We start from the raw sequence: 27,596 nt of genomic DNA, 5'->3' as shown, positions 1-27,596 counted from the left end.
AGGTAGTGAAATCATTTGAGAGGCCTTTTGCACCAATCAAATGCCTAGTTCTCACCTCCAAAATCATAGAATAGCAGAGTTGGAAGGCACCTACAAGGCCATCGAGTCCAACCCCCTGCTCAGTGCAGGAATCCACCCTAAAGCATACCTGACAGATGGTTGTCCAGCTGCCTCTTGAAGGCCTCTAGTGTGGGAGAGCCCACAACCTCCCTAGGTAACTGGTTCCATTGTTGTACTGCTCTAACAGTCAGGAAGTTTTTCCTGATGTCCAGCGGGAATCTGGCTTCCTTTAACTTGAGCCCGTTATTCCGTGTCCTGCACTCTGGGAGGATCGAGTGGGGAATATTTGAGGGGGGGGGAATTGGCTCAATCCTAGTTATTTTCATAATGTTTTGTAAGACAAAATTACTGAACCACACACTACCTCTCCAAATCTAGGGTGACCGTATGAAAAGGAAGACGGGCTCCTGTATCTTTAACAGTTGTATTGAAAAGGGAATTTCTGCAGGTGTCATTTGTATATATGGGGAACCTAGTGAAATTTCCTCTTCATCACAACAGTTAAATCTGCAGGTGCTCTGCCCTCTTTTAAATCTGGTCACTCTAGTATAGCTGTTGCATCTTTAAATGTTGTGATGAAGAGGGAATTTCACCAGGTTCTCCATATATACAAATGACACCTGCTGAAATTCCTTTTTCTATGCAACTGTCCTCCTTTTCATATGGTCACTCTACCAAATCCCTTCTGCGTACTACCAGCTTCTTTTAGCAGAATGATCACTCAGGTATGTCTTGTAGATATTAGCCTAGTTTCTTGAAGTTGAAAACAGAAAATAAACGGTTCTCAAAGTTGCTGTGCCATGTTTATTGTATACAGGTGTGATAGGCATTGAGGCTGAAACATCATGCTCATTTACTTCCGAGTAAATAACATTGACTTTTAAAGAAGTATTCTTAGCAATAAGGTGTAAGGAAGACAACGTCAATACTTTGCAATAATTTAGCATTCAGCGTTAGCTTAGTTGAATTGTTACAGCTGTTGTAAATTGAGTGGGTGGGTTGAAATCTGCACTCTGTTGGTGTGACCTATATGTTACAAATATGCCAGCTGCTTTCTCTCAGTATATATATGCATGGTTGTAAGATGAGAGAGTGCCAAAAGAAGGCAATTTTAAGTATTCTGCTGTGTGTATCCTAAGCAAATTGCCATAGTGGAGATTGCCCTCCACTATTATATCTCATTAAGATATTGTGATGGGAAGTAGTTATTGATGTCATCTCATTTTCTTTTCTTTTTCTATCTTTCTTTTTCGTGTGTGTTTGCGGGGGTATTAAACAGAGACCGGAGCATTGCCTGGAGAGTAAAAAAAAAAGTATTGGGAGTCTCTTTTTTGTTGTTTGCCGTTGTGTATAAATTGTGGAAAGTTCAGTTGTTGTCAGTAGCTGAATCTTCTAATCTCCTTGCTCTTTGTAGGCCTTACAGATTCGTTCATATTGTGGAACAACAGGAGAGAATATATGTGCCAGAAGCTCAGACATTGCCTTTAACTAGCTCAAACTTCAGCCTTTTAGTATTATTTTTAATGAAAACCTTGAGACTGTTTTTCACCTTACAGGCACATTTTGGCTAAGAACCTTTCAGCACAAGAAATGGCTTTTCCCAAATGACTCTCTTTTTCATTCATATGACCACAGACAGCCAATTTGCCCAGGAATCATACTTTCCCCTTCTTCCGTGCTTCATGTTCTGGCGAGGCTAAAAATTAAACATTTGTTATACCAAATACTGCCTTCACTGAAGCAAGGAGGACTGGACTGTTTTTCTAGTGTGATGACACAGGACATTAAAGTCCTACATATTCACATTGCAACAGCCTTCCTTGTGCTTTTGATAGCAACCCGGGGTGTGGGTGTATGTGTATGGAATGCAAGGTGGTTCTCCATCCTAGTGCTTGATAAATTTAATCTATTGTAATTCTCCCTTCTGTACAGATATTTTTTATTAAATTATATATGGAAACATCCATAAAAATATATCTATAAATCAATAAATTGATTTCACCAATTAAAACTTCTTTCACTTCCATTACCTCCATTAACTCCTAAGTGTGAAGTTATATCTCATCCGAAATAGTTTACTATCACTCCTACTAATAGTAAACCTGTCATAAGCACCAACAGCATTGTAGCCAAAACCATGCCAATTAGAAACAAGAGGGAACCCTGAGGTTTGCAGAAGTGGAACGGATTTTTTCTTTCTTTCTTTCGTTTTTTTTAACAGTTAAAGGGACAATCTGCCCCAACAGCCCAGTCAGGACTGAGCATGCTCTGTACCTTTGGAAACATAGGGTGGGGAGTGAAATGGCCTGTTTGGAGGAAATGGATGGCAGCAACCCTGAAAAGGAAGACTTCTGTTAGGAGGGGCAGCATACTGCAATGTTTTGTTGCAGGACGAATTTATAAAAAACAAAACGCAAGCCATTTTACAATACCAAAGTTGCTGCACATACATTTTCATTGGGAAAGTTTATTCCACTATCTTACAAGGGGCAGTCAACACCACATGCATGTACATGTTAAGGAACCCACCCCTCAAAAAAGATGACCTGGGCCTTGCTTATTATTATTATTATTATTATTATCATTATTATTATATTTATTTATTTGTATCCCTCCTTTTGCCCAATACTGGGCCTCAAGGTGGTCTTACAAAGTTTAAAACATACATTGTAAAACCTAGGAAAAGAAATGTAAAAAAAAAAGTAGTAGTTTAAAATACACAACAAAATTATAAGTCATTAACATAGATGGAGGACCAAATTACTCTCCAAAGGCCTGCTGGAACAAACAAGTTTTAGCCTGCTTCCGAAAGCCCATCAAGGAGGGAGCCAGCCTACCTTCCCCGGGAAGAGTTCCAAAGCACTGGAGCAGCCACCGAGAAGGCCCTCCCCCATGTTCCCACCAAGCGCACCTGTGCAGATGGTGGGACTGAGAGAAGGGCTTCTCCAGAAGATCTCAAAGCATGGGCAGGCTCATAAGGGAGAATACGGTCTTTCAAATAACCTGGACCCGAGCCATATAGGGCTTTATAGGTCATAACCTGCACTTTGAATTGTGCCCGGAAACAGACTGGAAGCCAGTGGAGCAGAATTAAGAAGCAGAATTCACTCAACCTCAGTCAGTCCCAAAATATGTTTCCTCAGCCTCCTCTTAATGATGTCACTTGAAAGAATAGTCTATGGCCAGCTGCAGGTGACAAAATCAAGGGCCATGGATTGGAGGCAGGGTGGGGAAAAAGCTCCAGTAAAGAAGTCTATTGTATGTATGTTTGAGAAGATACATTATGAACCCTTGAGGAAATTATTCAAGCACATTAAGTCACACTTTTTTTTTTTTTTTTTTTTAAAGGAAGACCCTGAGATGCTTGCAGCAAACATTAATTCTGTTCAGTGCTTTGCTACAGGTAAAAGAAGAGCCTAATTGTTTTTTAATTAATCCCTGGGAGCCAAAATAATATTAGCTGCTGCATTTCCACTAAGCCGCCTCTGAAGTCAAAGAGTCACAAGTGATGTTACAAGGTCACTGGGGCTCAGTTTTCATCCAGACAAATGACGGTCATGTGTTGCTTTAGGAATCTTTGACCTTTTGGACTGAAGTGGTTGTAAGGCTTTTATGCAAGTTTGCAGGGTTCAGAGGTCACGGCATTTGACTCAAGAAATCCTTCTTTAAAAAAACATACGTATTTAAAACTAAATAATGATGTAGCTGGTGTTTTTATGGTGCAAGTTAGAGCCAACTTCTATTTACAAATGAATTTCTTCATGTTTTCCCACCATTTGTTTTGTGTTCATGCATATGACTAAAGAGAAAGGTGTGTTTCTGTTGTTGCTGTTTTTTTGACTTTGTGGCTCTGCTTGAATGGACTTTCATCCACAATTGTGTTCTTAAAATTCTCAGATTTCCATTTTTAAAATTTCATTGCTCTTCTGGTTGCTGAGATGCATCTTCAAATCCTTCTGATAAAACTGTGATATAGAGGTGAGCACACCAGTTTTCGGAGATATTTTCAGCAGTCTACACACACACACACACACACACACACACACGGTACTCCCCTGAGTTTATAAAGCACTTTTAGCATTTGACAGAAGAGCAACTGAATGACAAACTGACTCTGTAAATGCCTTCTCCCTCTCAGTTGCTCTCCAAATGCCCAAACTGTTTTGTCTAAGGCCTAATCTACACCAGCCATTTATTCTGGAATAACATCGAGGTCCTCTGTACTGTGCCACATGATGTTCACCTACTCCCACGGTGATCTAGGGACAACCCTTCAGTTATTCAGAAATATCACAGACTAGTTTTGCCACTTTTTTCGGCTTCCTTACTACGATACCAGAGTCCACAGCTGATGCCCCCCCTTCCCGAAGTTGTTGCTGTTCAGCGAGAGTTCCAAGCTCAGCCAACAGCCAACCCACTGTCAGGGGCAGGTCTAGCAGTTTTGGACATATGCGGGAGTGGGCAGCCACCATTTTCAGCACATTTTTTTATTGGTTATTGACGTGTTTTGGCACTGACCATGGCTTTTCTTTTTAACACAAACATATCGGTTAACAGGAGCACATCTTCGACACAGTACCTATCCCCTCCCTGCATTTCTGTGAATTTGCACTGGTGCAGTTCTCGGAGGAGGTGTTAAAAATAATAATCCACGCCCTGTACCTATCTGTCCAGTCCTGCCTACTTCTCCTGCTACATCTTCGAAAGTGCCATCAACGGGGTGCACATCCTCCCGCAATGGCTCTCCTTTACTCCTGGGGAAATTCCCTTGCTTGTGCCCTGTGAGGGACGATCTTGGAAGCTGTAAACCTCACGATCATCCCTCCCCCCTCTCAAAAGGGATCTAGGTGTAGATGAGCCCTAAGTTGGCCTTTCCACATGCTCTTTCAAACTATGATCTTTTCCTTCCAGAGCTGGCCCTCAGATGAGGTGGGTTGAAACCCCTGCCTCAGGCTGCAGAGTAGGAGGACCCTGTTACCCAAGTGAGGCTTAAAAGAAATAGGAAGGCTTCTTATAGTACTTTGCATTCAGGGGCCATAGAGTAGGTGGCCATTGTGCTGGCCACTTGCGCATTGCAGAGAGGACAAAGTAGATCACTGATCTGCATGATATTTGGAAGTGATGATGAATATGTATAGATGCAAATTTAGAAATAATTGCTGTAATTTAAATAAAAATACGATAAATTAAGGGTCCCCAACACAGGGCCCACGGGTGGCCTAGCATCCACTGGGCCATCCAGTGGTGCCCATGAAGTTCCCCCACTCCCTGCCCCCTTCAAAATTTATTTTTAATTAAAACTTTGGAAAACATTAGAATGCTAGGTTCTCATTCGTGGTCCTGCACCTGCTGCAGATCAGTTGTTAGTGGGTAGGCAGGGAAGGAAAGAGTTGCTTTCAGGCCCTGCCCAGTCTTCTTTGGCCCACACAGAGTTTTCTCCTTTGGTCTCAGTCTCTCTCTCCCTCCCTCCCTCCCACTCTTTCTCTCTCCCTTTCTGTTTCTAGCCTTGCATTTCTCTCCCCTTTCCTTGCTATTTTCGCCCCCTTCCCCATCTCTGGCCGCCTTCTCTCTCTCCCTTCCCAGTCTCTAGCCTTGCTCTTTCTCTCCCTCACCCCTTTACCTCACTGTTTCTTCCCACTCCCAACCCCTAGCCTTACAATACATGTCCCCATAGTGGGGAAGACTGTGACGACATGGTCTCCTATGTCTCTGCTCAGGTACAACTTCAAGGGCTCTACTTCCTCCTCTTCGGTTTCTTTGCCTTTAAACCAGACTTGAGCCAGGGAACCCCTTCAAATAAAGGACGCTTTCAAATAGTGTACTTCTGTCTGACAGCCCTTCAGGTAGACAAGTGTTCTTGTTTTGTTTGTTTTTGTAAAGGAGGACACAGGACCAACCTAGATGGGTCAGCCAATCCAAGCCATGAGGCTACTAAGCTGCAGAGGCAGTTGCTACAACGTTCAGTTCAGTAGTTCCACCACACAGACCCCTAAGCTCCTTGTCCTGATCATGATGGTGCTTTTCTCCCAGCTCCTATGTAGCTCAGGCCTTCAGGCGGCATCCTAGTTGGGATATGAGGGGTGGGGCTAGTCCATAAGAAGTGAAACGGCCATCATAAACCTGGCTGCAATCACTTGGCCGGTTCTGTCAGTCACCCCACCCACCGATCGGTTCCAAAGGGTCTGTAACTCAGTTACAGAGCACTTGTTTTTCATGCAGAGGGGGTCAATTGAGAAGGAGTTCAGAGTGCGGAACCCTCTTCATGAGACCTTAAAGAGACACTGTCTGTTAGACTTAGCAACGCTGGACTAGATTAAACTATAGTGTGGTTCGGTATAAAGCAGCTTCATTTGTGTATGCCACATACGTGCATGCGATCAAATTAGTTGCAGTCGCACACACAGTCGGTGTGTGCGTTCGCCATTCAGCTTCTTGGTGACTTAGTCCTACTGTCATGCGTATCTGCAGCGGTCTTCTAAGACCATGCTGTTTGTCGGATGAGGCCTAGGCATGTGGCACCTTGCTGGAACGCATCATCCCAAATGCCTAACTTTATAAGCATCTGGTAGGAAAACTCCTTTTAGGTAATGTGCTGCCTTCACCCTTTTCTTTTTCTTTTTAAGCAGTGGCCTTTTCCCGGCTCAGAAACAAGAGAGGAAGTTTGCTTTCGGCGGTGAAATGTGCAAGCTGTGCTTTTACATTTTGAGCACTCTCTGTTTGAATCTTAACTTCTGTTATCTTGCAGAATTGTCAAAGAGGCATCTATTGGAATCTCATTCATTTGCTCAAGTAGAGATGTAAACACCAAAAGCTCATTTCCTTGTAAACTATCTTTTCTCTGTGTGGCTGACAAAGATGAAAGCTTGAAATATTGTAAAGTTATGTTCTTAGTATGGGTTTTATTTTCATCATATTTTTTTCAGCCATTCTTTTCTTCCCTCCTATTATCGAGGCTGCTAAATGACTTCAGTAAAACATGCAAGGTTTCACTGTTCTGAAATAAATGCTGGCATCGTAAGGGTAGCCTTTGTAACACACCCTTTGAAATACATTGGTCTTGACTTCTTAAGTGAGTGATACCATAAATGAACAATACCGCTCAGTAGTGCTTTCCCACATGTTTTATGTACGTACAAGACAAGCACATTCCTATCAGTAGATCCAGTTCTGTTTTGAATTTTACAGCATTGTAACTGGAGGAATCGGCACACTCCTTTAATCAGAGTGCAATTGTTACATGAGCTTGTGAATGGAAGACTTCTCCCCTTCACCCTAGAATTGCTTAAAAGAAAGGTTAATTTTCTTTATGTAGATTAGGAAAAAAAATCTGTGGTGCGTATAGGGAGCCTGAAGATAAAGAGCATCAAGGTTTTAAACCTGTACAAAGTCCAACAAGATGAATTGAGTACCCCCAAGCCTACCCCCCTTACACACACACACACACACACACACAATATCAGCTTAACCCTGGGCCATTGAAACGTGACCCAACTAAGAATGCCTTTTTCAGCACTATTCAAACATTGGCAGCTCTCCAAGGCGGAAAAAGTGATCCCAGCTGGAAAGTTTCTAAAGAGAACCACCTATGTGTGTCCTGTGGCATGAACTTGGCATGCCGACAGATTGCCTTGCCAATGGTAAAAGAAGAACACAGGAGGCGGCCTCTTTAAACTAGGCATATTGGCAACTGGAGACCAGAGCCTTCCATCTGGCCTCCAGCATAGCCCCTGGTCCCAGCCTCCTCCTTCTCAATTATATACTTTCTCCCAAGCAAAAGGCATCATTGAATCCCTTCTCCAGAGGCTCATGTTGACGGGTACAACATGGAAATATTGGCTCTATCCCCTTATTAACTCTCCCCCCATTTATTTATTTTTAACAAGAGGGCCTTTTCAGTGGTGGTACCCCTCCCCTACTGGATTCTGGAATATCCTCTTAAGAGAGCTGGCCTGGAGCCTATGTTGTGGTCTTTTCAGCACCAGGTGAAGACCTTTTTATTCTTTAGGCCTTTTCATCCTTAAGTTTTTTGTTTGTTTTGTTTTTAACACGCTAGTGCATCTTAAGATCTTTGCACTGCTGCTGCCTTTTACTTTGATTTTCAGTCTGGTTTTAATCTGTTGTTTAACTTTTCAAAGTACTTATTTATAATATTTATAGACTGCTGTACAACTAGCAAGATTCCTGAGCAGTGAATGATAAGAAGAAAAAAATGATCATGCATAAAACAAGGGATGGGGAGGCCCAATTTTTAGAATGAGTTTTTTTCAAACCTTTTGAATTTGGGGTCCCCCTTCTGAACTTGCTCTACCTTCCCCACCCATGCACTCTAAATCTACTGTTCACCATCTCTTCAGCTGATGAATACACTGAATTTTAACATGCAACCACATGGTATGCAAGCTACTGGTATGGACTGAGGAGGTAATCTAGCATTGACATCAGAAGAGGAGAATCACCGGGCACCTTAGACTCCCTCCTAAATCTAGCTTCTGGATCAGTCTGCTGCAGGACCTCCTAACTCACTAGAAAACCACAGTGAGTGTCTTGTGTTTACTTAAGGACCTGTGCCTCAGTTTAAAAGCTGCTGTTTAGGGATAAAAATTGAATTCTCCCTGTACCCATCACTCATCAATAGCTTCTCCTTTTAGGTGCTTTTCTCCCAGCTGGCCTCGCTTCTGGTATCGAAGTCCAGCTAGGGGAAAGGTAACATTGGGAGAGATTGTATTGGTTGTCTCCCACTTTGGGATTATTTTATAATGAAAAGTGGGTAATAAATTCCATTAACAAGTAAGTAACAGAGAGGTAAGGCCACAGGCAGAGGGAGTATTGTTATTCCCCATCCAGGTTTCCCTTTCGGTATGAAATTGCCCCTCCAGCCCCCATTTTATATGTGACTGGGCCTTTAAACCAAGAGTTCTGTTGCAGAACCCTGTAGTTTGAGCCCGAGACTGTGACTTCAGCAAGAAGAAATTAGTTAGGAATCCACCAGGAGCAAAATATGTACATTTTGAAAAACCAAATGTATGTACGCATGGTTTGCATTGCAAGCATGTCTTTATAAGACATGGCTAAGCCCATGATGATTTAACATTGTGTTGTGTTAAAGGGAGCCCAGTAAGACATCAGTCATGACCAAAAAAAGCCCTCTGTTGATTGACACCCAAATCGGATTCTTCAAGGTGAAGCAGCCAATGTACCTTTGTGCGATACCTGAGGCATAGCGATACTCTTAAACTGAATGGATAAAACGGGGTGGGTGGGGAAGCATCCTTATTGCCGCACTGATTATTTCTCCAGGTGTTCAAAATGCTTCAAAAGGAAATGACATTTAATAATATACACAACAGAGTTAAATATATTTTTTCTCCTTTGCTGATTGCTTCCCAGAAATATTAAGCATTGCATTAAATCTTGTTTTGCACACTTAGTAAATGATGGCATTACATACAAATGTAGAAGGAACCTGGCTAAACTAATTATATGACATCCATGGACATCCATGCATTCTCACTGAGGATAAGAGACAATGGAGTAAACAGTTTGTTTGTTTACATGTTACTGCCCTTCAACGTTCAGAATCGGGGCAATTTACAAAATGCAATAAAAGTTTTGAAACTTTCTAATAAAACAACAACTACAACAACAAAGAAGCAAAAGATGCATAAAATAGGCTACTATTCCATCCAACTTCATAAAATCATTTAAAACAAATGGGCAAAGAAATATTTATTTTATTTTATTTATTACATTTTTATACCGCCCAATAGCCGAAGCTCTCTGGGCGGTTCACAAAAATTTAAACCATAATAAAACAACCAACAGTCTAAAAGCACAAATACAAAATACAGTATAAAAAGCACAACCAGGATAAAGCCATGCAGCAAAAATTGATATAAGATTAAAATACAGAGTTAGAACAGTAAAATTTAAATTTAAGTTAAAATTAAGTGTTAAAATACTGAGAGAATAAAAAGGACTTCAGCTGGCGACGAAAGGAGTACAGTGTGGGCGCCAGGCGGACCTCTCTGGGGAGCTCATTCCACAGCCGGGGTGCCACAGCAGAGAAGGCCCTCCTCCTAGTAGCCACCTGCCTCACTTCCTTAGGTTTTGACCTGGGGCCTATAATGTCACCACCAGTCAAACATCCATAGGAAGGCCATTCCACAGTTGGGGTACCACAAACAGATACTTGGAGCAAAAGCCTCCCCTTAAGATCATAAGGCTGATACAGGGAGGGGCACTCCTTCGGATATTTGGGTCCAAACACAGCTGTCTCAAGGCATTTTGCTGCCTGAGGCAGAGCAGCAAATGGCACCACCAAATCAGGGTGTCTAGTACTTAAAGCTGGTCAGGTTATTTTGGCACCTGAGGCAGAAAATCCAACAAACACCTCTCTCCCCGTCCCTGGGTAGTAAATATACAACAATGACAAATTAAATAGCTAATAATTTGCTCCCTTTTATCACACTCCAAATTAACTGACTTCAGGTGTCTGCCCCACTGTGTTTAATGGTAGGGCTGGCTCTTGGCCTTTTAGGGCTTTGGAATTGGGCTTGGAAGCGAATAAATATTGGTGCAGTTAGAATTAGAGTTGATGTGACTCCACCTGGCTGTACCAGTTGCTATCCTGGCGGCCACCATATTCTGTGCTAGCTGAAGTTTCAGAGTTGTCTTCAAGGACAGCCACATGTACAACGCTTTGCAGTAATCCAGTCAGGAGGTTTCTAGAGCATGAACCGCTGTGGTCAAACTATCCCTGTGCAGGAAAGGTTGTAGCTGATGAAGCTGATAACAAAGGCTAAATATCCCATTCCTGGACACGAGAAAAACCTACTTACAGAACCACCCTCTTGCCAGGGTTCAACCTCCATTTATTCACCCTCATCCGGCCCATTGCCGAGTCCAGTCACTTTAGCACCCGTACCTGACTTGGATGACATGGAGAAATAGAGCTGAGATCAGCATACTGCTGACACCTGGCTCCAAATCCTGTGATTTACATCCAGCAACTTCATGGAGACATTAAGAAGCATGTGGGAACAGTTGAAACTGCCCAGCGGTCGAAAAGAAATCCCACCCTCATGCCACTTTTTAAACTGATCCTGCAGGTAGGAATGGATCTACCGTATTGCCGTGCCTCCCACACCCAACCCACAGGGCAGATCCAGCAAAATACCATGGTCACTGGTATTAAAAGCCTCCGAGAGGTCAACGAGAATCAACAGGGTCACACACCCTCCCTGTCTCTCCCCCAACAGAAGTCATGCCTCGAAGCAACCAAACCATTTCAGGCCCAAGCCTGAAGCAGGATTGAAATGAATCTAAACTTGCTTGAAGAGATCGTGACCTACCTAGAATTAACATGTCTCCTCTAAATTGGCCAGAGTTACTGTGTTGTCCTGGGACAGGGGAGCAACTGGTGGCAGCTGCATCTACTGGTAGTAAGCTATGGATACCTTTCCTAAAAACATTGCAATGGGCCCTACTGGGTCTTTTGCATTGGCTCTTGGGAACTGTGAGTTGCATCTGAAGCCTCAGGATCTGTTTGGGGCTCTTAGACTTTGCTGGTTTGTGATCTGCAATGAGAGTTTAGCTGGCCACATTCTTTTTCCTTCTTTTTGATACCAGGAAGGGCCAAGGGCAGTACAGAGATATAGGGGGGGTGATAGGATCAATTACAGCCCACCCCTTTTCATTCCAAAACTTTAACAAAGGGAGGTGTCTTAAAATGTATTTATTACATTTTTATATTGCCCAATAGCTGAGGCTCTCTGGACAGTGCACAATTAAAACCATCAAATGCAATAAACCATAAAATACTGTTCCACATCTAAATAGGTCTCCTAATTTAAACACTCCTGATGCATTCTAGTGAGAATGCTTATTGTATCCATTTATTTTTGAAGTTAGCATTATTATTATTAATTCTCTTGTGAATGCTGATTTCTTTTCAGGACAAGCATTTGTTCATCATAGGCACCTGAAATTTGTTTTCTTCCTCTGTTCCCTGCTTTAGAATGGATATCTGATCAAAACCATATTTTTAAATATATGTATTTATAGTCAGATGGGAAACTAGGTTGCAGTCAAAGTATGATTTTTCCTCTTACAAATGTGAGAAAATTGTGGTCTTTTTTTTTTAATATTGCCTTATCAGTTTCTCCTTTATTATTATTACTGATGACTTCATTCAGTTTGAATTCAATGCTTCGGTTTCTTTGGGGTAAACTAATAGATTATGTATGCGATATTTGCCTGGTCCTGATTGAATTCATCTGGTGAGTTTGAATGTGGTTCATATATTCATGTAATTGTCAGGAGCCAAGCTGAAATTCAGAACTGTTAAATGATTGGGCATCACAATCATTTCACATTGCTTGGAACTTGAACTACTTTTTTTAAAAAAAACTCGGTTCATATTTCTCTCCTTAGTTAGACTTAACTCTTTTAAAAGAGTTAACTGTATCAGTATAGACAGTTAGTGAGGAAAAGAATCTTCAAAGACCATGTCTGGTATTTTATGTGTAGGGGATAAAATGGGGGTATGCTGCAAAGGTTTGCCTTTATCACACAAATCCCCTCCTCTCAAACACACCCACTTTCAGAAGAATTTTGCCCCTATTTTAGTATGGAACTTCGTAGCCTTGACCTGCAGCTAAATTGTGGGTGATTTGCTGATGAAAGGTCACTACATTCATTCTAAAACATACAGCAGCTTGATTTTTATAGAGCCCCTAGTATTCAAGGATGTGGGCCAGGTTAAGTTCGCAATTATCCTGCAAAAGATATCTTAGAAGAGGTTCCCTGGACCACAAAAATTGCCTGCATCGCTGAGAGATCATCATATTTTTACCGACAGCCTTTCCACTAAGGACAGCCATCTCGTATTAATGTGATGAAGACGTAGGTGCCTGCCACCTTAAGCCCTCAGTCTGGGGTCTGAAAACTTAAGTCAAGGATTTTTAAACAGAGAAGTGGGCTGAACTAGCGCCGATAGAAGTTGTGTGAACTGCAAAATGATGGTCAGAGACGTTTCAAGTGCTGGGAATTTTCCAAGCAGCAAGTACTTCCGTGTAGAAAACTGTATGAAACTTGTGATATGTGACAGCAGCACACATTTTGTTCTGACTGTGTCCACAGACGCACGGAAGGCACATCTAGACACATGGCATGTAAGAAAAGGTTAGGAAGGCTGGAACTTTGCTGCTTGCTTTGGTGGTGTGCTATCCTTTTATTATCAATTCGTGCTTTGTTATAATCCATTTGCGTGGTAATTCTGGCATTTTGTTCCCATCGTTTGCCTATGTAATTCCCCCAACAAGGCCTCCTTCACCCTGCACAAAAATTATTCCCTTTTCCTTGACATGTAATCCCTACATTGGGGCAGACATTGGAAATGTATATGGCATCCATAAATGTCACTGTGAATCAAATTAGTTTAATATCCTTATATTTAAACCCACAGAAGGCAGGAAATATAAATCTTTGCCAACTAACAGTGCTCTCTTTTTTCCTTTCCTTTTTTTCTCCTTTTTGCTTCATGCTTATAATGCAAGCTTAACAGTACTGTAAATTAGTGATTCACTGTCCCTTTCATCCTACCAGCCATGTCTCCGCCCGTTCAACAAACTTCTTGCAGCATTTAATTGTGCACAATTTTTGTTAGGTGATAAATAAAGGAAGGTGAGGAGAAGAGATATCTGAATGGACGAAACAAACATTATGTCAAAGAGAACTGCAAGGGAAAGCCAAGGAGTACCTGGCCCACCAGTAGCCACCTGAAGTACCCTGCCAACCTGTAGCCACCATTGCAAACACATTGAAGAATTGTTTCTTGAAACAACATTAGTTTTAAGTAGCAGGTTTAAGTTATAGCAGGAAAATCATCCCTTCTTCAGAGAATAATAACTTGGTCCCAGAGTAGCACAGGTTCTCACTAGGCCTGTGCTGGTTTCCAGAAATCTTGAACAAAGATATTGTAGGTTAAGCTCTGTAGTGACCCATAATAAACTTGTAATATAGACCAACCCACACAACTGTTCCATTTAAATTGCTAAACATGTGATTCCTTCAAATCCCAGCTAGTATGTGCCTGCATGAGGTGTCCTTGTTTTTGTGTGAGAGAGTGTACGTGTAGCCATGGCTTAGGAAGAACCAAGAGCGTAATGGGGGATTTCCAAAGCTAAAATCTAAGCTAAAAGGCTTAGGTTGATCGAATTCAGTTACATATCTGAAGCTGAGATGTACTCAGGTAGTTAAGCTTCACTTTCTACTTTATCCAGTGACCGTCCAACTGTTGGAACTGCAGACCGCATCCAGAAGTTACGGAAAGAATACCATCAGGCAAGGCGGGAAGGCTTGCCTTTCTATGACGAAGAGGAAGGCAGAGGAAGGCCATCTGATTATGATCAGCACTGGGTAGGTGCTCAATATGTATGCATCCATATTAAGAGGGAGCTTAAGGAACCAGTTGTGTTTCTCAAGTAATTCACTGATAAGTGTATGCAGGTTATGGTAAGTATGGAAAAGCTGTTGTCTCCAAGCCATGGTTTGATGGCTAAATGTTACACTAATACATTGGTTCAGTTATTGTGTGATACCACACAGTTTCTGGTAAAAGTAGAAGATGGGCAAACTCACCAGATATCTGCTGTGAGCATGTGATACCTTTTCCTCTCTCTCTCCTTGCCTTAGCACGTTTTTTGCTTGATTAAAAAGATACACCAAAATTTATATGTGCTAGGTTGCTACATGTATTCATGAAAATAAATAATGGCATTTGATTTGTTTCCTTTCTCTGTGATCAACCGTCTCCCAACAAAGTTCATAGCTACAGAGGCTTTCAGGACCAAATTTGCCATTATACTAAATAAGAGTGGTGTCTCTGTGATTGTGCAGGCATAAAGGAGAATCCCTTGGTAAAGATGTTACCGCTTCTGCATTCTGTGCTGGCATCCATTAACTTGTCCCAGAGAAGCAGAGATAGTTGCAATTGTTATAAAAAATTGTCCTGACTTTAAGGCATCTTATAATTAAAGGCTGCAAATGCCCTCAGAGCAATACCCTAGGTTATTCTATAGCTTATGCCCAAACTGAAATTGATTTAACATTAAGTCGGTGTCAACTGCTCACAATAATTTGACATGAGCCGTGGTATTGCAGGGTCAGGATGTTCCCTGAAACAAACAGCTACTTAACCGTCATGGCTCTTCATAACTGTTTGCTGTCGCTCTTATTAGCTCCTTTGGTGCCATTTAAATAAAACACTTCTTTTTTCTTGCTGGAAACATGATCCCAGCCATTTAGGGATCATTCTGTCCACCAGATACTGTCACGATACCACATTGTCAATGAGATTTGGCTATGTAACATCACAAAGCCAATTCGGAGTGAAGACATTGTATTGTCCTCACTCTGAATGGGTATAGGAGAGAGAGGAACTGCTGCCAATTATTTCATCCTGTTTACAGACCCTTTGCTAAATCACTTACCGAGCACTTTTTAAAGCAAATCCTTTTTTTTTTTTTTTTTTTGCAAAAAAAAAATGATGTCTCCTTCAAATCCACACAGTTTCAGCACAAGCTGGACTAATGTGTAATTTTTGTATGGCTTTAACTAAAGATCAAGTACTCTCTGAATATGTAATGTCTTTAGATCTGGAATCTTTTTTCGATCTCATTTAGTATGGTGTGTCTTTCTGATATTCCTGTGCAATATCCATCTCCTGGATTAGAACAGTTTCGGAATCTCTTTGCTGTTATAAATCACACCATTATGGTTATTGGACGTCACAAGTACAATCTAGTAGAACAGAGCAGTATCCAATGAAGCTGTGTTAAATTGCTAATTGCACAACACTATACCTGCACCTGTGTGCTTGGTGGGTCTCTCATTTCTATTGACCCGGACCAGAGCTCCTGCCTGATGCAGAAATCTGAACGATTAATCAAGTGGGAGGTCAGGCCACACCAGACCAGACCTCTCCTCCACAAGTCCCCAACTGGGGTCCCAAAGGCTCTGGGCTTTCAAGACCTGGATTGTGGATTTCTTTTCTGGGGCAGTTCTTGAAAGCCAGCTCTCTTCTTTCTTAATTTTTTGTTGGTCCCAGTAGAGAGAGTGTTGTGGGGATGCCGTTTCAATAAATCACTTTAACAAACTCTTTGATTAAGACAGCCTGATTTGGCAAATAGACACATTTTTTAGTGTTTAGTTTGGGCGGCAGAAGGCGGGGAAGAAACCCTGTTCTCTGAACCATGTTTATGAATAGCCTGCCTGTGCTCCCGAGGCCGATGTTTAAAGAACAATTGATATCCTGGAAAATAATCCAGACCTGGTCAGTGAAGCTTTGGGAGCTGGCTGAGGATTCTCATTTCTTATCAAACCTTGAAGGGCTTTATTACCTTTCTGAGTATGGCCCCATAGAGTCTCCAAAGCTTCACAAAGGTCCCTTCTGGGTAATCCCCTTTAAGCTGTTTCTATTAGGTGTAATACCCTAAGATTACCGATTCCCAAGGCTACATGTTTTCTCTGAGAGAAGGAGTTGTTAATCAAAGCACCCAAGATAGCTTTAAAGCGCTCCGTCTCTCTGATTAATATCAGAAGCCTCAAGATTGTTTCCATTTCTCATTCAAATGCATTTGCACCAACATTAACTCTACCTACAGCTTCAACGCAGGAAGGGAGGAGGCAGAAAACACAACTTTATTGGCAAATTCTCCTTTCAGATGTTTAGTTGCTTCCTGAGTACCGTTCTTCACTGCATAGGTTCTCTTAAGTCCCGGTGCTACTTGATTTGGGAACATGTCGTATCACCAGTAAGAGCAACACAACACATCCTGAGACAAACATCCCCTAGAAAGAGAAGGGGGGGGGCTTTCTTTGCTACACTCCTATAATTTTTGCCAGCTTTGTGTCTTAAGTTCCTTTCCTTCCCAAGGCTTCTTAGGACTACTAGCCTGAGTAGATCTTAGTGCTCAGTAGTAAGGATGTATGAGAATTTAGTTTGAGTTTGTTTAACATCAGAACTTGCCCCCATTTGCATCTCCCGAATCTGAATGCATTTTTCAGGCAAAGGTCACATATTCTCTAACATTGTGAATGTTTTTGCAAATTACATTTGTTAGCAAGATGTGCACTTTAAAAAAAAAAATTGTGAAAAAAACACAAATTCCAACACGTAAGTTAAGGTGGGGAGTATCTGTTCTGGGCACCACACTTCAAGAAGGACGCAGACAAGGTGGAGCATGTTCAGAGGAGGGCAACCAGGATGATCAGGGGTCTGGAAACAAAGCCCTATGAGGAGAGACTGAAAGAACTGGGCATGTTTAGCCTGGAGAAGAGAAGATTGAGGGGAGACATGATAACACTCTTCCAATACTTAAAAGGTTCTTGATCCTCCCAGAGTGCAGGACACGGAATAACGGGCTCAAGTGACAGGAAGCCAGATTCCAGCTGGACATCAGGAAAAACTTCCTGACTGTTAGAGCAGTACAACAATGGAACCAGTGACCTAGGGATGTTGTGAGCTCTCCCACACTAGAGGCAATCAAGAGGCAGCTGGACAACCATCTGTCAAGTATGCTTTAGGGTGGATTCCTGCATTGAGCAGGGGGTTGGATTCGATGGCCTTGTAGGCTCCTTCCAACTCTGCTATTCTATGATTCTATGAATATCCCACCAATCAGCTTCATGGTTCTAGTATTATGAGAGAGGGAGAAAAACGTCTCCCTTCAATATAAATTTTCTTGTTGGGATTTCTTTCCACCTGCATAAGGAACTTCCTTGCTAGTACAGAGATTTTCCCACTAGGCTACTGTTAAAGTTGTTGGAATAGGCATGAAAATGATTTGTACAGTTAAAGGTCAGCTACTAAGTGTACCTACTCACTTTTCCAGGAGAAGTATCTCAACTTATACACATATGTAACATAAATGCATTGTAAATTGAGCAGCCACCCCTAGCCTGGCACTCTCCAGATATGCTAGGCTACAACTTCCATCATCCCCAATCAGCTGGTTGAGGATGATGGGTGTTGTAGTCCAGCACATCCAGCAGGTGCCAGGTTGGGGAAGTCTGGACTGGAGAGTAGCCTTCACTTGGAATACATTTTGATGGCACTAGAGCCAGGAAGGATGGGAGTGGTGATGTTGGGGGTGGCTGGGGCTTGCCCCCCCTACACAGACACAGAGTTAAAGCCCCCTCTTGTGAGCAGGCAGAACACCTACATAGGGCGCTTGTGATACAGGGAAAAGCAGTACAGCATCCATGAAACTGGTAAAACTAACCTGCTGCCTTCTTTCTGTTTTCTGAAAAATGGCCCTCTTTTTAAAGAAAATCCTTCCTTCCTTCCTTCCTTCCTTCCTTCCTTCCTTCTAATCACATTTCCTTCTAATAAAATATTCCTGGACTGAAAGTGCAGTTTGACTGATGGAGGGAGGTGGGCATAAAATCCCTACACATTAAAAAAAAAATCCTAGCTTGCCAGGGGCAGGAGTGTGGCTAGTACTTCTCTCCCTGACATTTAACTTTCTATTTTCAGAAAGGGTTTGGGGTGGGTGGGTTTGATATTGGGAGAGCAGGCAGTCATCCAGTTCCCCAGCTGCAGTCTGCAATGGTGCACTCCATGACCAATTTTAACATGGGGTCTTCTGTTTTGCATAACCTATGTAGAAACCTTTAATCAGCTACTTCCCCTGTTTTGAGTATTGGAACAGAAACCTAGTTGTTCCAGGACTGAGCTTCCATCCCTTTCTCGTGACTCATGTAGGAGTGCTTCCAGATGGGGATTTTACTGTGCAATCGCCCTGCCTCGTAGTCAGAATTTGGGAGGGGGGGAATTATGACAGCATCTTCTACTCGTAACCCTCCCATGTTTCCCCACCAATTCTTCCGTCCTTTTTCTTACTGCGGAAAATCTGTTAAGGAATGAAATACAGATCTGCTGTTAGCACTAGGAGCCCTATGTCTGAAAGCAGCCAAGACCTTTCTGTTGGTACCCAACCATTCATTTCTCTTGACACATTTCCTGCCTGCCTGGACTAATGGCAATACCTTTGCCACAAAGCCCTATTTCTGGACTCCATTTAAAAGTGAAGCGATCAGATTCAAGTAGGTCATGAAACCACATCCAGATGGGTGCACTGTAATTGGTTCTTTGTTGCTGATGCTGCTTCCAGCTGCAAAACAACAACACCCTTCCCATTTAAACATTGCTTCATACCTCCTCATATAAATATTACATATCTACTTTCCCCTGTGGTCAGCAACCTGGTTTGAGAATATCTACTGTACACTGTGATCACTAGCAGACGGACTTTCCAACTTTAGCTTTGCTCCCTGGGAGCAGGGCTTGAGCAACAGCTGACCTTTTTTTGTATAAGAAAAAAAGAAAAGCTAATTCCATAATTGTGATTAAATTGAAAACTTATTGTGGTCTACATCTTTCCAGGTCTTTGTTTTAAAGACAGCACATAGTGCTGAGACAGGAGGAAATCCTGTTGTTAAAGGTTTTTCCTTTCCCTGTATAGGAGATTCACTAGGGGGAATGCAGCTGGTGACCTCTTCTCATATATATAGTCAATACTAGATAGGTTGTCCCAATGCTTTTGTCAGTTAGCCATGTTACCTAAGCCATCTTTCCTTTATGGTGTCCTGCTAATGTATAGCAGCTGCTATAATCACAATTCACTATCTAACCCGAGTGTTAAATTGGTTGGCATCTGCCATTGATCCACAGGCTGAAAAGTAAATGATCTTCCCAAGACAGTGTGTTGTTTCAGTGGCTGTGTTGGCCCATAATTAAAAACCTCAACAACAACCCATAATACGCCCATGCCTTTATTAGGCCAACCAACCTTTGCATTTTGTGTGACTTGAAGAATGCCAAACCTAGCCATTCAAGAGCAGGATCCTAACCTGGAGGAAGAGCATGTTAAACCACCTGAAGGTGGGGCTTTATGCTCTGGGAGTTCCTCCCCTCCACTTTCTAGGTAAAGCTGCCCAATTTCACTTCTCCTCTGTTGTTATAAAGACATTTTCATTCCCCTTTACTTTGTAAGGAAAAGTACCAAGGAAAGTAGGTGTGTTTCCCCCAAGGATGGAGATAGATCTGGGTAGCAGCTGGATTTTACATTTTCAAAAATGGGGTGTCATACATTGTATGTTGTTGTTTTTGGTCCCAGCAGTCCTAGGTGCAACCTGAAACTGGCACAGCACTAGTAGAGCCTGATCTAATCATCCACTCCCTCCTCCCACATTCCATCTTAAGACTGTGACTAAGTTCAGGCCCCATGACTTCAACAGCAGTCAGCTTTTCCCCCCTCCCTGCTTCCCCAAACTTTGGCCATAGCTAGACCTAAGGTTTATCCCTGGATCATCCAGGGGTCAAACCTGTTCATCTTGGTGACACACAGGGGATCCAGTGCTCAGGCAGGGGCGAACCCTGGATGATCCCAGGAAAAACCTTAGGTCTAGCTGTGGCCTTTGTTTAACATCTAGCCTGACGAAACTAGAACTTAGAAGAATTTGGAAGCTTCCTTGCTATTTTGTGACATTTGGGTTGGTATTGCCATATCCTGGGTCTTGGAATATATTGTTTGTATATTTGTAGACACAGAAATAAAATGTAGGTGCCTAAAAATAACGCTGAGGTTGACTAGTGACCTTTTATTGCCACTGTAAAGGATAGAATGTTGGATATAAAAGATATTTTAACATCTACATGAAACTGCTAGGGGAAATCATCAGCATGTAGGTGATACTCAGCTCTACTTCATGTTTCCATCTACATATCCCAGGAAGGCTGTTGAACACTTAAATCAGTGTCTGGAGGCTGTTTTGTGGTGAATGAGAATAAACAAGCTGAAACTTAATCCAGACAAGATGGAGATACTGTGGGTTGGGAAACCACCTACTCTGGATGGAGGTTTACAACTGGTCTTAGATGGGGTTGCACTCCCCCTAAAAGAGCAAGTATGTAGTTTGGGAGTACTCCTGGACTCTGAGCTAACTGGGGAAGCCCAGGTGGCCATGATGTCCAGGAGTGTGTAATCCCAGTTTATACTAGTATGCCAACTGCAGCCCTATCTGAAGATGACGGACCTTGTCTCAGTTATCCATGCAGTAGCGACCTCCAAGTTGGACTAATGTAATGCACTGTACATGGGGCTGTATTTGAAGACACCCCAGAAACTTCAGCTGGTGCACAATGTTGGTGGGAGCAAGGTGATTAGATCATATAACACCTATTCTGTGCCAGCTACAGCAATTACCAGTGTGTTTCTGAGTCCAATTTAAAGTGCTGGTATTGACCTTGAATGCCTTAAACAGTTTGGGCCAAATTACTTGAAGGACTGCCTTTATCCATATCACCCTGCCCAAACATATAAGTTATCAAGAGAGATCCTTCTCATTTGTCCATCTCTAAGAACAATTAGGCAAGTGACAATATGGCTCAATGCAGACAACACGTTTCTTAATGGTGTTTTTAGAACTCCTTGGTAGAGTTTTTACACCACCATTGAGAAATGAATTGTCTGGCGGGTAAATTCCACCCCACAGTGGAGGTGGTTTTTTTGTAAAGTATTCCACGCTGAATATCCACACTGTCCAGGGGAGAGTTCCTGCACAACCGTTGTGTTGCATATTGTGTGGAGGGCTCCATAGAGTTTTCCATTGCGTTGAGTTGACTTTTCCTACTGGCTACAGAGTTCCCTGGCAAGAGTGGTGAAAGGAGCAAGTGCCACTCAGGGAGAGCCCTTGGGATAGTGTTTTTGCAGCAGCGGCTGATAGGATACCATCAGGAGAACCAGGGGAGGAGAGAGCGGAGGAACTGTCAATCAAATGCTGCAATGGATTTTACTCAACTCCATGGTAGCCCACAGTCACACAACGGTGAAGTTAGAACATGTTGTGTGGGGAGTACACTCTAAAAACTCAACAGTTGAGTGGAGTTTTCACACTTGCAGTGACTAACATGAACTGAGCCTATGAGAGAGGGCCTTTTCTTCAGTGGCCGCCCACCTCCAGAATAAGTTGCCAATGGTGATTCGCCAGGCTTCACTGTAGGTTTTTAAAAAGGCCTGAAAGCTTATGACTTTACTCTGGATTTCACCTAACTATATTTTATCGGAATGGGTTGTAACTGCAGTTACCTGTTCCAAGTTTTATTTTTTGCTGGCATTAGTTGGTTTTTTTAGAATATTTGGTGCTGCTGCTGTTTTTATTGTGTTTTTACTGTTTTTAATACTAGATCAGTTTTTATCATGTGCTTTATTGTTGTACGCTGCATTCAGAGGGCTCCTGCCCTGAAAGGTGGCCAAGAAATATTTTAAACATATCAATATTTCAAACAATCACTTTTTAAAGAACATGTAGGATGCATCAAGTTAGCAAAAGGTGCCAGCTGTAAAACCACCTTCATAAAAGGAAAAGATTATGTATTGGGAAATTGGGAGGTTTTAAATACTTAAAAGTACGGTCAATTTTTTAAAAAAACTCAGCCTACCACGCTTTATGTCTTCCTGATCTTTTTCAGTTCACTGCAATTCATCCCTTTTGTTTGTGTGCATGTTTTTCTAAGGGATGAGTGGATTCCCCCAGTTCTACCCCATTATTCTACCATTCCGTTAAGTCTTGGCTTTCCACTTCAGTGTCTTTTGGCAAGAAAGAAGAATTTCAGAACATTGATCCACATGCACCAAACAAAAGATCGTCACTTCCCCGAAGCAAAAAAATGTCCACTCCTTTGAAGTTTGTTCTTTCTTTTGCTTTATGTTGCCTTTCTGGAGGAACTCGCTCACTCACATAAAAACCCAGGTCCCCAGAAGAAAATAACTTTTGTTTTGCAACTTAATTTAAAAAAAAAACTCAAAAGAGCACACAGCCTGTAAAGATAAAAAGTTGAAAGTTATTAAAAAAAGAAGAAGTTAAAATTATAAATAATTAAGTATTCCCCGGAAGAAAAAAAATATGATTATTTCTTTGAGGGGGGTATTTATCCTTTCTGCATGAACGCTCCACCAGTCCAACACAAAATAAAAATGTATTTTAAAATCACAGTACATATTTTTATTTAAGAAGACTCCACTTTGTTAGAAGGGAAAATTATCTGTGCATAGATTTATTCATTGAGGGATTTTTCTTAGCATACCTTTTTGATAGCGCACAAGTTCCTGAAATTAACAACACACCCGCACACCAGATTCCAACGTTATTAGTGCTACTCCAATCGTAGGTCCTGGTAATTTGAAATCCACAGATTGAGGCAGAATTCCAGATGGGGAAAATTTATATCCCTAGATCTTTGCTTACCTCCTCACTTTCCTTCTTGTCCATGTCTACTTGTTTCTGTATGGAGGGAGATGTAATTATGGAAGGGGCTGTGACATCAGACTCATCTTTTCTTCTTGATTTGTATTGTTCTGGATTATTAGTTACATTTAGTTAATCTTTTTGGTCCATCTGAAAGAAGGAAAGGATACACACACACACAAAACCCCACAGAGACAAGTTCCCAAATAAATGCAGATATATTTTAAGAGTATTTTAAAGAGAATGTCTGATATCAAAAAGTTTTTGTATTGTTTTCTGATGGCCTTGTAATGATTTAAGGCAGGCTTTGGTCTGATCTAAAATCCTTTGAAGTCAAACACAGTATTTCCTATCAATTTCACTGTACTTCCTTCTATTAACTTAGACCACAAACAAATAGAAAATTACAGGAAATTGAGAGTACATTTGGGTCTTGGTACGTTTGGGAGGAGTTCTTTGTTCATGCTCAGGGCATTATTGTGAAATACAGAAAATAATTCTAAGCTGAAAAGGACATTGTTGCCACAATCCAATTAAGTGCTGTGCACCCCACTGAATCAGGCTTCTATATGCATAGCCCAGGCTGGATAGGCAAATCCATCTTCCCTTCCTATTCCTCCTTTTTTTAAAAGCTGGATGTGTCTGATAAAATAGTTGGGGCTGCCTGAATACAGCCCTTTTTAAAAGCTGAAATCCCACGGACCAGCTGGTCTGGAGTGGAATTTGGTGCGGGGGGGGGGGTAGATTTAGTCTCCCTACTCCCCATGTCCCCACCAAAAGCTGGTCAACAAAATTTCAGCTTTTAAAAAAGAGATACTCCTAGATAGCCCTGGTTGTTTGGTGCCAGCTCTGTTGGATTGGAACCACTGAATATACATGAACACACCCCCAAAACCTAAAATAGCTACAAATTAGTAATCTCTTTGCACATTTGTGTGGATTGCTTTACAGATCTCACACAGAGATTTGGTTACTTTATAATCTTAGCCCTGTCCTTCGGTGTGGCATTAATTTCCTCCCTTTCGCTTATCTTTTGGTCTTCAAGAACTGCATAAAACACAGTAATTGTGTAGTTCTTCACTGGTAGGGTGGATGCAGACGGCATGACAATTTCCTTTTATAATGCCTTGTTTATACCCAATCTCATAACTCCTTTTTTCTTCTCTTTTGCAAGTAAGATTTAAATGTTGATAAATAACATCTTTTTTTAAAAATAATAATCACATGTTTTGTTATTTGATCTACTCTCAGCCATTCCCAGTTTCAAACCTGGGTAGTTTGGCCTGAATATATAGCCTGTCAACAAGTTTTGACAAACACTTTTGTAACACACTAAGTTTTGTCAGTTCCCAATTAACATTACAGAAAAGGAGAAGAATCATGCTAGTTTGTGTTAAAGGCCAAGGAGTTTATTGTGCCTCTGGCATGGATCCAGACCCCCAAAAAAGTCAAACTGAGAATAAGAAGCCTGAGAACTGCATTATTTTTCCATAACGTGTCAAAAGGTTCTGTGCTTACTTTGGACTGAGAAAGGAGTTCTTTGTGCATTTAATGAGCAATTAATTCCAGCTTCAGGATGTTGAGTTTAGAGTTGGTTAGGCTCCCCAAAACCACAAGCGTTTGTATTGGATCATGGTTTTTAAAAAGCGACATTCCAGGTCGGAGAGAGTAATGGCATTCCTGTCTTCTCGTGCAATGGGAGAAATGACAACTTAATGTTATACGGGAACCCGGTGCAGAACCGCCCTATGAATTCAAGTGCTGAAAGCCCTCTGGCTGGTAAAGTCAATTGTACTGTTCTTATTCCTCCCCCTCTTAACGCCTTTTAAAGAAAAGTAATACTGAAATCTCAAATTCTGAAATGTTCCATAGCAGCTTACCTTTAATGAAGATACTTTATGACCAGCTTTGCCCGAAAACCAAAACCACCCCATGGGACGTGCTATTCTTGTCTGGAAGAAAAGGAAAGACCAGAATTTTTCTCCTCGTGTATCTGGATAGCACATGCTTAATGAGCACTGAACAGGCAATTGATGTTCCTAAAGCCAGGAGTGTGCAGGTCACACCTACTTTCCTGGAGAGGAGATCTGAGATCCGTGTTCATCCTGAAGGAAGACTTGGCAGGAGACAGTGGGTAGAAATAAACGAAACTGCTTGAATCTGGCTAAAGAAAGAGAAACAAAGGCAGCATTTTTCCAGCTGCTTGCATGAAACAGGCTGGATGTCTTGAGAAAACAAATGCTGCCTTAAATAGAACTGAGTGTCTAACTCTTCGCCCGCCCACCTCTCTTGGTCTCTGCTTGCATATTTTTAACCAAACTGATGCTACCAAAACCAACAACACACCCAGCATTAAGGGGTTGGGCATCACTAGGCAGCTGCCAAGGCTCCTGTGCCTTCGGGGAGCCCTCTGTCACTGACTTCTGACCAGCTGCTGAGGAGTGACCACAGCCCCAGCTACCAACTGAAGATCAGTCTCTCTGGACCCACAGGAAGGTGTGGGCCCTCTTGCACTCATCCTCCCAGATAACCATCCTCCCAGATAACCATCCTCGCAGTTAACCATCTGTCAGGGATGCTTTAGGGTGGATTCCTGCATCGAGCAGGGGGTTGGACTCGATGGCCTTGTAGGCCCCTTCCAACTCTGCTATTCTATGATTCTATGAACTTGCTGTTGCTGCTTGTTCCCTTGCCCACTCCCTTTGGGAGAGGGAGGGACCACAAGAGAATCTGTTGCCAATGGCCATCCAAACTCTGGAAGTGGCCCTGAATACCCTTGACACAAGGGGCCACATGATGACTCTTCCTGAAACATTCTGCTTAAGGAAATGGAAAGCCCAACATGGCATAGATGTGTAATGGTAATCTTAGGACCAAAGCAGACATGGCATTAAGTACATGATAACATTTAGTGCATCTGTTTGATTCGTTTAATAGCAACTATGGGGTGTGGGACAATCTGAATCAGGACCAGGAAGGAACGCCTATCCCTGTGCCATGATCCAATGAACACAACAGCTATTTGCCATGGGAAGGGAATTGCTCTTTCTGTTAATAGCAGCTTCCCATGGTAAATTGCAGCTTTGAGAAGGGGGGGGATTCATTGGGATTACAGCAGAGAGGGTTACGGCTGCCCGTAAGCCACAGTCCTGATCCTGAGCAGCCCCCCCCCTCCCAGCAGCCGCTTTTAAAAAACAAATATCAGGTAGGCCAATTGGAATCCAACATTTACTAATAACTATTAAGATATGACTTCCTCACTCTTTCCTTCACTCTGCAAATTGTACCCCCAGATTAATCAAGCCTTTTACTGCTTACTGCAAGCTTCATCATGTGTCCTGCCCCTCCCTTTTCACTTTTCAGAATGGAGCCACTGGCCAAAAAAGGGACCAAACTAGGCCCATTGAGTTTCATATACTGACACTACTACAGCAAGGGCCAGTCGCACAGTGGTGGTAACGGCTGCATAAGCACTCCGATGGAGTCAGGTCTGGCTACAGAGCCTTCAAGGCCTGTCCGTGGTGCTTGGGTACCACTTCATTGGCCGTAGCCTCAGGCTGTTCGTTGACTGGTATGTTGGCATGATTGGATGAGTCCCCAAGATGTTTCTCTGTATTTGCAGACCAAGTTCCACAGCTCTTTAGATATCTGCTGTCGCCATTCCCAAAGTTCATCCTATGTGAAGGTGGTTGAAATATACATTTCTACATCCTCCAAGTTTGAAATTGACCAGGCATATGGAAGAGAGCATGAATCCCAACAATAGTGAAAGGTCTTTTAACATTAGGCCTTCCTGAGAATTAACCAGACCTAATATTTCTCTGTTTGAACCTTCACTCTCCTATTTGAAATATACACCCAAATGACAGCTCTGCTCCTGAAATCTAGCACATGCCAAAGGATAAAATATATATTTTTTCTGACGCCTAACTACATTGGCAAGATAAAGTGGGATTCTTCTTAAAAGACTGACAAAATTCTGACACCTCCTCACCCACCCCACCCCCTGAATGGCAGTAAGATTCTTTCTTGGTAACTTTAGAAATGAGCTCCCACTTTTCTGAAGTCAGAAAAGAAAAACATGCTCTTTCTAAATCCTTCCCCCTTCGTCCAAAGGTTAAGGCAGCTATAAGGGAGAAGAGGGTCCATGTCGACTTGCAGCCATGTGTGCTTGTGCTAAACCAGTGACAGATCTGCTGAGTTTAGCCCAGATTGGCAGGCTGTGG

At 42.2% G+C, this 27,596-nt stretch overlaps 1 protein-coding gene across 1 annotated transcript in view; it reads left to right on the top strand.

Annotated features, from left to right (window-relative positions):
• The window catches only part of PARD3B (par-3 family cell polarity regulator beta), a 542,042-nt gene that overhangs the window by 436,158 nt on the left and 78,288 nt on the right, over window positions 1–27,596 (top strand). The window contains exon 21 of the mRNA XM_063116135.1: window positions 14,343–14,478. Within this exon, the coding sequence (XP_062972205.1) occupies window positions 14,343–14,478 (136 nt within the window). The remainder of the gene's footprint in view (window positions 1–14,342; window positions 14,479–27,596) is intronic.

This window comes from Elgaria multicarinata, chromosome 2 (genome assembly GCF_023053635.1).
Source record: "Elgaria multicarinata webbii isolate HBS135686 ecotype San Diego chromosome 2, rElgMul1.1.pri, whole genome shotgun sequence".
In the NCBI taxonomy this organism is placed as follows: Eukaryota; Metazoa; Chordata; class Lepidosauria; order Squamata; family Anguidae; genus Elgaria; species Elgaria multicarinata.
The sequence above is the reverse complement of the archived record's forward strand: the minus strand, read 5'-3'. Positions and strand labels throughout refer to the sequence as shown.